Below are 12,325 nucleotides of genomic sequence, written 5' to 3'. Positions count from 1 at the left end.
GGGAGAGGGGGTGCAGTCAACAGAACTGTTTATAAGATAAGCAAGGAAGTGAATATATGATTCAAAGGCAACCTAGAAACTATACCATAATTTTATTTTATTATTTTGAGACAGAGTCCTGTATAACCCAGGCTGTCATCAAACTCATTATGTAGTCAATAATGACACTGAACTTCTGATCCTCCTGCCCCAAATCCACAATGTTGGGATTAGAAATCTTCACCACGAAGTCTGGTTTACATAGTGCTGGAATCATCAGGTTAGATTCCAGGGCTTTGTGCATGCTAGTTAAGTACTTTTACCAAGTGAGCTATATCCCAGGCCTATAAATTACATTAAGCAACTGGCGGTATCTGAATATGGACGATGTTATAAACATGATTACTGAACCAGGTGTAGTGGCAAAGGTTTATGATTCCAGTACTTAAGAGGTAGAAGCAGGAGCTCAAGAGTTCAAGGTTATCCTCAGCTATAAACTGAGTTTGAGGTTCAGTCTGAGCTATCTAAGACCCTGTCCTAAGAAAAAAAGACAAGGTCATTACTATTGATTTTGGGTGGGATAATGGCATAGTAGTTATGTAATAGTATTAATGTCATTAAATAAAAGAATACTGAAATAGTTGGACTGAAATATGATGTCAACTTTCAAAGAAATGTGTATGAAGAAAGAAAATATGTCAGAGTTAGACATATACCTCAGTAGTAGAGGCTTGCCTAACATGGGCAAGAACCTGGGTTTGATCCACAGCACCATCAAGAAAAAGTATACATACATAATATACAGAATATGTACTATAATAACATGTAGCAAAACCTGTAACAATTGTTGGGTTTGGTAAAAACTGTATGACAGGTGTTCACTGAATTATTCTTTCAACTTTTCTATGTTGCAAACTGCACAATAAAATTTGAGAGAGGCAAGCCAGGCATGGTAGCTCATGTCTATAATCTGAAGACCTAGGAGGCTGAGGCAAGGACTGCCAGGAGTTCAAGGCCTGCCTGGGCTACAGAAACATTACTGCCTCAAAAAAAACAAAAAAGTTGAGCACAGTGTTGTGCACCATTACTCCCAGCACTAAGAGGCAAGAAAGAGGATCTTTGGGAGTTCGAGACTAGCCAGGTCTACACTGATAGCCTGTCGTCCCCCCCACAAAAAAAGTGGGCAGGGGGCTGGAGAGGCACTGGCTCTCTTGCAGAGGACCTGAGTTCAAATTCCAGGACTCACATGGCAGCTAACAACTGTCCTAACTCCAGTTCCAGGGGATTGGATGCCTTCTTCTGACCTCTGTGGGCATTGCACAACAGGGGTGCACTTACATACATGCGGGCAATACACTCATACATATAAAATAATAAAAAATAATAAATAATATTTTAAAACTGTGCCACTCAATACATTAATTCCAAATTTCGAATTATTCTTTGAGATAAAAAATAAAAACATCATCCATGCATCCAATAAAAGTATCCAGACTTAATCTCTATTAATTCACTCAACATCTAACAATTCAGGGTACTACTGGATTTCTATTGATTTTTTTGTGTATTTCATGCACAACATCTTAATCATCTTTATACCCCTTCCCCATCAGCACCCTTCCATATCGCCCCACAGAATGGATTTCATGCATTCTGTCATTTATGTTAAAGCCTATGGAGTCAAGTTAATGTCCCTTGATGTCCCTCAGTGCAAGTTCATCCACTGGTGTCTAGTCAGACTATCTAGAGTCCCTCCCTTAAAGAAGATCAGCTCTTCCTCACCCAGAAGTAATCAGCTGCCCAATAGTTCTTCAGGTAAGATTGGGGCCTGCTGCCCATTTCCACAATTCTAAGCTGGATTTTTGTCTACCTGAGTTTACATAGGTCTTGTGCATGCTGTCACCATTGCTCTAAGTTCATATGAAAAAGGTCACAGGAGCCTGTAAGACTCTATTTCCATTTAGTCATGCACCTCCTCCCCTGGCTCTTAGTCTTCCTGCCCCCTCTTCTACAATGGTTCCTGAGACCTGGGTTCATTGTCCCTGTTGCATGAGGGAGTTTCAATGATGAGAGTTGAGAAATGCATTAGTATTCTCTCTATCCCCTGTTCCACTATGTTCCATGAATCATAGGTGTAGAAGTTCCATTGTAGATGTGTTGCTTCAGGTTGGGCATTTCACAGATACTTAATCTCTGCGTGACCAGTTGTAGAACTCTATAATAGTCTCTGTTGCAAAAGAAGCTTGTCTATTGGTTCTTTTCTTAAGTTTTATTTTACTATTTTAGTTTATGCGTATGTCTGGGTGTATGTATGCACACCTGCATGGAAATGACCAAGGGGGCCTGGTGTTGGATTACCTGTAGGTGGAGGTACAGGTGGTTGTGAGCCACCTGACATGGGTCCTTGCAACTGAACTCTGGTCCTCTGCAAAAGCAGCAAGTGCTTTAACCAATTAACAACCAGCCCCTATTATTGGTTCTTAATGAAGCCCTTTTTTTTTTTTTTTTTTTTTTTTTTTTTTTGGTCTTTTTTGAGACAGCGTTTCCCTGTAGCCCCAAGTGTCCTGGAACTCACTATATAGACCAGACTAGCTTTGAACACACAGACATCCGCCTGCCTCCACCTCCAAAGTGCTGGGATTAAAACCATGTGCCAGAATCCATAATGTATTTAGTGCCATACAAATTAGAAAATTAGAAATTCAAGTGAAATTACTCCTTAGGATAAACATTCCAACCAACAAAAAGATTTTAAACTTTATCTATAACCATATCCATCCTAAATATAAAAGCCAATTGGGTACACTTCTAATTTGAACACTTATTTCCAAATTGTGTTTGTCCTCTGAATCCTTCCTTTTCCAGCATGTAGTTAATGCTACTGATAAAATGCAGAAGGTTAATGTATTTCCACATCACTAACTCCCTGTCTTGAAAAGGCAAGCAGATGTTTCATACCTATTCTGGTCTGCATGATGCACTTCTACACAGGGTCCGGGCAGACTGAAAGTATATTACACAGGCCCAGTGTGAGATGCTGCCAGTCTGGAAACCAGTACCTGGAAGGCAAATTCAATAGCACTAACTCACACACATTCAATTAAAGCAAGCATATCACAGCACTTTGATTCTAAGTTTGTCAAGGTTACACATTTCAGGTCAGAATTTGACTAAAAGCACTGATGAGACCTAGCAATTGCTGTGCCATATGCAAAGAACAAGAGGACTTACACTACTCATACAGGCAGCTACAAAAGAGTGAACCCTGCTGTCCATGAGTGAAGCTGGGAAAAGTTTAATGTGTAGCTGACAAACTTTACCTTAGATTCAAGAGCAAGAGTTGCCTTGTATTTTATATTTCTCTTTCATGAGGATGATGTGAACACTCTGACCATCTGTTCCTGCAAGTAACATGCTGTGTGGATAAAAAGACATCCCCAACTGAGCTACAGTTGATGATCCCTTTGTTTTGATCCTCTTGATATTTTTTGAAGTTGCTCTACTTGGTAGTCAAGAATGGGCTATACTCGCTTCTCATCTTCATCAAAAAACTATTAAGTACTTGTTTCATAATTAATGGCCTATCCACAAGTTGAGACTTTAATGAGTTCCTAAATAGCCAAGACTTGTCATAACAGAGACAATGTCATTTAGAAGGGTATGGTAATGTCTCTGGAACACCTACCAAAGAGCTAGGAGCTACTTAGAATTAATTCAAAGTTTTTGAATTAATCCAAACTCAGATGATAGATGAAAAAATTCTTATTAAAATAAAACAAATCTTGTAGAATAGTCATTTAATTGGTACTAGCATAAATCCACATTTATAAACATACACATGCTGTATTTTTAATATTTCTAAATATTTATTATTTTCATCTTTGTGTATGAGTGTATTGCCTCCATGTATGTAAGTACATCCTTGTAATGCAATGTCTGTGGAGGTCAGAAGAAGGTGATGGATCCCCTGGAACTGAAGTTAGAGATGGTTGTTAGCTGTCATATGGGTGCTAGGAATCAAAGCCGGGTCCTCTGTAAGAGCAACTAGTGCTTTTAACTGCTAAGCCATCTCTCCAGCCCCTACATGCTGTATTGCTTGAGCAATAAATGTGTGTACTGCTACAACAGATATTCATGTTGCTTAATAAGAAATAGTCAATAAAAAAAATCTCCTAAGAGATTGCCTTTACAGATTTTGCCTGTTCTTTATGAAAGATTTTTTTTCTTTTTGTAACTCATTTTCCAAAGCCTATTTTAATCCTATTTTTCTTATAAAACAGGTATTTTCACAATGGCCCGTAACCATTTTTTGGTCCAAACTCCTAAGAGAAACCCAGCATAAGTCTAGATCTTCTCCATGTCAAAAAAAGTTTCTGTTCAACATGCAGTCTTCAAGGTTCTAGTTAATAAATACACTAGACATCTTTGGCCAAACACTATAGAACTCTGCTTTGAAATATCATACAGTAATTGTCCTAGTCTTTGAGGATATGGAAGAGGATACGCTACCTCATTTTTCAGGCATCGCGGATAATGTGGCATCACATCAGAGATGTGAAAACTTCATTTTTGGTTGGATCAAGAGAAATTGGAAAACAAAACAGAGCTTGACCCAAGCACACAGGGAACACAGAAACTCCTTTTGTATTTCTGTCAAACATAATTTAGTGCAGTTGTATATGCCATTCTTTTACTCTCAAAGCTATTGGATGCTAATAAACTCAACATACCACACGTGCCAGTACAGGATGCCATTTTTGGAAGATTTCATGCACATTGCAATATCTTACTTCAACGATGGTCCTTATAGACTTCAGTGTTGCAATTACATTGAGGTTCTTTGACACACAAAATAATTTAAAGAGTTAAGGGGGGTTTCTATTTAACCATAATAAAAATGTATTTAATACTGTGTATTCTGTCTTGTTGCTAAAAATACTATAATTCCAAAATAGAAACAGTGTCTTAGGAAATTCTTATTCACAAACTCTTTAAAACTTATAAGTAGTGACCCAATTTTAATTTCCTTTATTTCTGAAACACATTTTCAAAAGGCTTATTACACTGAAAGATTTAGATAGATTATTGAAAATTTCATGGCAAGGGACTCCTATGAGCCAAGCATGGTGTCACATGCCTGTAATACCAGCACTCAGGAAGCAGAGGCAGGTGGATCCCTGTGAGATCCAGGCCAGTCTGGTCTACATAATGAGTGCCAGGCCAGCTGGGGTTACAAGGAGACTCTGTCTCAAAAAAAAAAAAAGATGGGTTGGTTTACACTTTTAAACTACAATATATTACAACACAGTAAGATTGATGATTGTGGGATCTTGGTTTCATTTTCCTATGTACAATGCAATCAATTAAACTTTATTAGACACTATAGAAGGAATAGCCATTTAACTGTATTATTTTTTCTTTTTATTTTTATATTTTCTTTTTTTATTTATTTTTTATGTGTATGAGTATTTTGCCTACATGTGTGTAAGTGCACTCATGTCATGCAGTATCCAAGGAGGACAGAAGAGTGTGTCAGATCCTCTGGAACTGGAGTTATGGCAGTTATTAGCCACCATGTGGGTGCAGGGATTTCAACCCAGGTCTTCTGCAAGAACAGCCAGTGCTCTTAACTGCTGAGCCATCCCCCTAGCCCTTGTATTTTCCTTTAATATTCAGCAGTTTCCTTTCTTTAAAATCTTTAATATAAGGTTTTGATCCAAATATATAACAGTGAGTTGATTATTCTGAGTAAACAGCAATTTTCAATATTTGTTAGAAATTATGTAGGTTTGATGAGAAAAATTATTTCAGAACTGAAATCAGACTTACATACTAGTTTATACTGGTCCTTGCTTTAGAAAGGATTCCAAAGCTAAAGATGATCAAGTCAAAATCAGAAATTTGATTTCATAAACATTAGAATGTGAATTCTAAAATAATGTTAATAACATAATTTCTACCTCTTATACTTTACCAAACTTATCATACATTAATTTTACCCATGAAGGATGAATACTTTAATGAAATCAAATGCCTGTCAGGTGATGAGAGCTTCTCTGCTTCATTACTATTCAAAAGTATATACCACATGAAAGTTTTATTAGGTGATACACAAACTTTCAGTAGACATTTCATTGGCCTGAAATTATCTACAGTCTAACTCTCCTGGCTTTGCTCAGCAGTAATCCCCAAGGAGGCATTCTTGAAAGATGTTTCTAGAAGACAGAAAGCATCTCTGTAGTGTATGCTCCCAAAAATAACTGTTAAGAGTGGCATACATTCTTCTATCTGTATGTTGTTTCCTTCCCATAGACAGTATCACTGAGGAAAACTCCTTCCAAGATTTGACCACATATCCTAACACTCAAAATCCATCAAAACCACCTGGAATGTCAGAGTTAAAAAAGAAAATGGAGACTGGTAAAGAAGGCTCAATCACGTGAGTTTCCTGACTCACACAACACCTGCTAGAGACATTGTTCAGCCAGCAGAAAATATCACCTATGTCCCCCTTCAGTTAAGTAAAAGGGCAGGAGAATGCGAGCATTCATGTAACATAGGGAATGAGACCATAACCAAAGCACTAGCTCTGTCAAGCAGCTCATCCTACCGTATTGCAGAGATGACCAGGAAACAGGAGCTCCAGGCAGCCATTTAGCTCTAGACCAAATCACACCAACAAAAACAAGCCACATGTATGAGTCACTCTAACATCATGGAAATAGCCTACATACTTACTAGGCATTTATTTTTTTCAGATAAACTCATTTTTTTATTTGTTGATTTTGTGTGTGTGTGTGTGTGTATTTCATACAGAACATCCAAAACAATCTTATTCATCTATATACTCACTTCCCAAATGGCACCCTCCCATAGCCTCCCCCTCCCCCCACTGGAGCCCACTGTTACTGGAGCCCCTTGTTACTTTCCACTGTTTTGTCCATGCCCTAGCCATTCTCCATTGCTTGTCCATCCACTGACTCTACTCAGCCTATCTAGAGATCCTTGTTTTAGGAAAATCAGTTCTTCATAATCTAATCTAGTAGCAATCAGTTGTAAACATTCCTTTAGATAAGATTGGGGTCTGCTGTTCATTTTCCCAGTTACTGTCTGGGAGTCTCTTGGGCCACCCTGGCCAACAACTCAAAGGAAGGTATCTCCTGTCTGGCATTGTTTCTTATTATGTAGCTTTTAGCTATGCTCATGGACACTTAAAGAATTATATTGATCCCTTTAATCTTCTGTTATACTTTCCTTTTGGGTGTTTAAGACCCTACAGTTGGCCTGGATAAACCAATTTATTTTTACTCTTAAGGTCATTTGAGGAGCTGTTCCTCAGGGGTAACATGGGCCTGGGAGGAGCCCCTGGCTCCTTTCTTTTACCAGTTCCATCTATGTGAAGGTAAGTCAAAGGTCATGCTCGACTGTGGATGGCTTGACTTGGAAGCATGGAGGAAACGTTTCCTCTGTGTAGACCCTCCTCTTTGTAAACTGGAAACTGGTTCAAGTACATTTGGTGGGGTCTCCATGGCCTCCTTGATCAAGAGGACAGGTGATGTACCACAGTTACAGGACATTATAAGAGATGTTTATAGTCCCCTGGAGCTTAGTTGACCTAGGAGGGCAAGGAACAAAAACTGTCCTTTATGTCCCTCTGATCAAATTAGTATAGGCCTCAAAGTATGGCTGTTAGATATCCAAGAAGGTTAGTTTCACCAGTATGGTATTTTTAAATACCATGTGCTATGTAAACAAAGCTTGAGCAAAGACAAAACATTCTCAGATGAACCTTGCCTAGACATGTATGATATTCCTTGAGCTAGCTGTATGTATAATTTGTCAATAGGTTGTTGGACTAATATGGTTCCCTCTGGTTTTTTAAAACTAGCCAGGCATTATTTACCTCTCACATTGTCTAACCCTGCCACCATGGTTTCCCCATTTAAGGTGCCTCCATTTTTCCCATTTCTCCCTTAATAATACCCTTCTCCTATGGTCCCACCTCTCTTAAGCCCCCTTATCCCCTACATTCCTTGTATAACCTTCCCTCCCCACTCCCCTTAAAATAATCCCATTTTTATCCATATCTCCCTTATTAACACTTGTTTCCTACTGTTCTTCACTTTTAGATTCTTTCTTGTCCTTTACCTCCCTGGTTCCTTTTCATTATCCTAGTTCCTGCAGTTATGTCTGGATACAAACACACTTATCAGGATTTGGTGCTAGGATCCACATATGAGGGAGAACATACATCGTTTTTGTTTGTTTGTTTGTTTTCTGAGTCTGTTACTTCACTTAGTATAACAGTTTCTAGTCCCATCCATTTACCTGCAAATTTCATGATTTCATCTTTCTTTACTACTGAGTAAAACTCCGTCATATAAATGAACTACATTTTCATTATCCATTCGTCAACTGAGAGACACTTAGGTTGCTTCCATCTCTTAGCTATTGTGAAAAGAGCAGCAACAAACATGGATGTACAAGTGTTTCTACAATAGGATGAGTTCTTTGGGTATATGCCAAGGAGTGGTATAACTGGGTCAATTGGTAGGTTCATTTGTAGTTTTTTAAGAGTTCTCCACACTGCTTACCATAGGGGTTGAATCAGTTTGCAATCCCACCACCAGTGGATGAGCGTTCCCCTCTCCCCACATCCTCTCTAACATTTGGTATCATTTGTTCTCTTGATTTTAGCCAGTCTGACTGGGGTAAGATGAAATCTTAAAGTGATTTTAATTTGCATTTCCCTAATTACTAATGATGTTGATCACCTTTTAAGATGCTTCTTAACCATCTTTATTTCTTCTTTTGAGAACTCTCTGTTCAGTTTCTTAGCCCATCTTTTAACTGGGTTACTTCCTTCCTTTATTCTTTGGTTTTTGAATTCCTTACATACTTTGGATATTAAACCTCTGTCGGAAGTGTTGCTGAAGATTTTCTCCAACTCTGTGCATTTTCTCTTCACTTCCTTGGTTGCTTCTTTTGATGTACAAAAGCATTTTGGTTTAAAGAAGTCCCATTTGTTGATTTTTGACCTTGTTTCTTGAACAATTGATGTCCAGTTCTGAAAATCCTTTCCTACACACATATCTTATAGGTTATTGCCAATGTTTTCTTCTAACAGTTTCAGAGTTTCAGACTTCACATTGAGGTCTTTGATCCACTTGGAGGTTACTTTTGTACAAGGTAAAAAGTAGGGGTTTAGTTTCATTCTTCTACAGGTGGAGATCCAGTTTTGCCAGCATCATTTGCTGAACAAGCTGTCTTTCCTCCAGTGAATGTTCTTGGCCCCTTTGTCAAATGTCAGCTGGCTGAAATTTCATGTACTCATATTTGGGTCTTCTATTTTGTTCCCTTGATCTATGGGTCTATTTTTGTACCATGTTGTTTTTATGACTATACCTTTGTAATACAGTTTAACGCCAGGTGTAGTAATCCCCCGAGCATTGCTTCTAGTGTTCAGGATTGCTTTAGCTATCCGAGGTCTTTTGTGCTTCCATATGAATCTTAGGATGGTTTTTCCAGTTCTGTGAAGGACGTCATGGGGATTTTGATTGGCATTGCATTGAATCTACAAGTGGCTTTTAGTAGGATGATCATTTTCACAATATTAATTCTTCCAATCCATGAGCACAGGAGTTCCTTCCATCTTCTGATGTCTTCCTCAATCTCTTTCTTTAAAGATTTAAAAGTTTCATTGTAGAGGTCTTTAATGTCTTTGATTAGGTTTATTCCAAGATATGTTTTTGCTTTTTGTTGTTGTTGTTGTTTTGCAGCTATTGTGAATGGAGTGTTTCCATGTACTCTCTCTGATTGCTTATTATTGGCATACAGAAAGACTATAGACTTTTATAGATTAATTTTGTAACCTGCCACTTTTCTAAATGTATTAAAAATTTCTAGGAGTTTTCTGGTGGAATTTTTGCTGTCTCAGGTATAATATCATATCATCTGCAAAAAGGGATAATTTGATCTCTTCTCTTCCAATTATTACTCCTTTAATTTCCTTCTCTTGTCCTATTGCCCTTGTAAGAGTTTCAAGTGCTGTTAAAAAGGAGTGGAGATAATGCACAGCCTTGCCTGGTTCCTGATTTTAATGGGAATGCTTCAGTTTTTCTCAATTTAGAATGATGTTGGCTGTGGGTTTGTTGTATATGGCTTTAATTACATTGAGTTGTGTTCCCCCCAGTACAATGTCCTCTCAGACTTTGAAAATAAATGTATGTTGAATTTAGTTAAAGGCTTTCTCTGCATATATTGAGATGACCATGTGATTCTTGTCTTTGAGTACGTTTATATGATTTATCACATTTATTGACTTACGTATATTAACCATCCCTGCAGCTCTGGAACAAAGCTGATTTGATCATGATGGATGATCTTTTTGATGTGTATGTGTATGTGGTTTGCAAATATTTTGTTGAGAATTTTTGCATCTCTGTTCATTAAGGATATGGGTCCATAGTTTTGTTCTTTGGTTGTATCTTTACCTGGCTTTGTTTTTAGAGTGATGGTGGCTTCATAGAAGGAATTTGGAAGCTCTCCCTCCATTTCTATCTTTTTGAATAAATTAAGTAGTATAGGATGTAGATCTTCTTTAAATGTCTGGTAGCATTCTGCTGTAAATCCATCTTCTCCTGTGCTTTTTTTAGCAGGGAGGTTTAGTATTACTGTTTCAATTTCATTATGTGTTATGGGTCTGTTTAAGCTGTTGATCTCTTCTTGGTTCAGTTTTGGTGGTTCCCATGCTTTTGGATACCCATCTATTTCTTTTAGGTTTTCAAATTTAGTAGTGTATAGGTTTTTAAAGTATTCCCTTATAATGTTCTGGATCTTTTTGGTGTCTGTTGTGATGTTTCCCCTTTCATCTCTGATTTTGTTGATTTGGAGATGTTCTTTCTTTTCGTTAACTAGTCTAGTGGTCTGTCAATCTTGTTTATCTTTTCAAAGAACTACCTCTTAGATTCGTTGATTCTTTGTATTGTTTTCTTTGTTTCCATTTCATTAATTTCTGCTCTGATTTTTGTTATTTCTTCTTGTCTGCTGGGTTTGGGTTTCATTTGCTGTTGCTTTTCATGTGACTTTAGTTGCAATGTTAAGGAATTTATTTGTGTTCTTTCTGATTTTTTGATGTAGTTCCCTCTAAGAACTGCTTTCAGCATGTCCCAGAGGTTTTGTTTTGTCGTATCATCCTTTTCATTTAGTTCGAGGAATGTTTTCATTTCTTTCTTAATTTCTCCTTTGACCTATTCATCATTCAAGAGTATGTTGTTTAATCTCCATGTGTTCATGTAGTTACTAGGGTTTCTTCTGGTGTTAATTTTAAGCTTTATTTCATTTAGGTCTGATAGAATGCATGAAATTATATCAATCTTTTTATATTTGTTGAGATTTGTTTTGTGTCCCAGTATATGGTCGATTTTGGAAGAAAGTTCCATGGGGCGCTGAATAGAAAGTATATTCTTTGGTGCTTGGGTGGAATATTTGGTAGATGTCTGTTAGGCCCATTTGATTGTTTAGTTAAGATGTCTCTCTGTTAATTCTCTGTCCTGTTGACCTATCTAATGGAGACAATGGGGTATTAAAGTCTCCCACTATTAATGAGTTAGGATTAATCTGGGTCTTAAAGTCCTCTAGTACTGATTTTATGAAGTTGGGTGCACCAGAGTTTGGTTAATATATGTTCATGTTTGTAATATCTTCTTGGTCAATTGTTCCTTTGATCAGTGTGAAGTGGCCCTCTTTATCACCTCTGATTAGTTTTAGTTTAAAGTCTATTTTGTCAGATATTAGAATTGCAACACCTCCTTTTTTCTTAGTACCATTTGCTTGCTATTTTTTTCCCATCCTTTCACCTTAAGGTAGTGCCTATCCTTGAAAGTGAGATGAGTTTCTTGCATACAACAAAAGGATGTGTTTTGTTTCTTAATCCGTTTAACTATTCTGTATCTTTTGACTGGGGAGTTCAGTCCATTGGTATTTAAAGTTAGTAATTACAGATGTGTATTGATTCTTTTCATTTTTATTTCTGTTCACATTCTTGGTGTAGCTGTGCATTTACATAGTTATACCTTCATTAAGTTTCTTTCCATAACCCCTTATTCCTTTCTTCAGCCCTTTGTATTGCTTCAAGAACTCCCTGAAGGCCTGGCTTTGTGAACATGAATTCTTTCAGCCTATTTATGTCATGGAAAATTTTTCTTTCCCCTTTGACTATAATAGACATTTTTGTTGGGTAAAGTAATCTGCCTTGGCATCTGTGGTCATTTAGATCTGGGAATACTTTGGTCCAGGCTCTTCTGGCTTTCATAGTTTGCACTGAGAAGTCAGCTGTAATTTGATG

The 12,325-nt window shown here is 37.5% G+C and overlaps 1 protein-coding gene across 1 annotated transcript in view; it reads left to right on the top strand.

Annotated features, from left to right (window-relative positions):
• Positions 1-4,469: 4,469 nt before the first annotated feature.
• Positions 4,470-12,325, top strand: part of Cngb3 (cyclic nucleotide gated channel subunit beta 3) — a 198,120-nt gene continuing 190,264 nt past the window's right edge. The window contains 2 exon segments of the mRNA XM_029561798.1: positions 4,470-4,551; positions 6,292-6,418. Of these exon segments, the coding sequence (XP_029417658.1) occupies positions 4,470-4,551; positions 6,292-6,418 (209 nt within the window).

The sequence above is a fragment of the Nannospalax galili genome, unplaced genomic scaffold (genome assembly GCF_000622305.1).
Source record: "Nannospalax galili isolate Female #2095 unplaced genomic scaffold, S.galili_v1.0 scaffold934, whole genome shotgun sequence".
Classification (NCBI taxonomy): domain Eukaryota; kingdom Metazoa; phylum Chordata; class Mammalia; order Rodentia; family Spalacidae; genus Nannospalax; species Nannospalax galili.
This window is presented reverse-complemented; position numbering and strand designations above follow the sequence as displayed.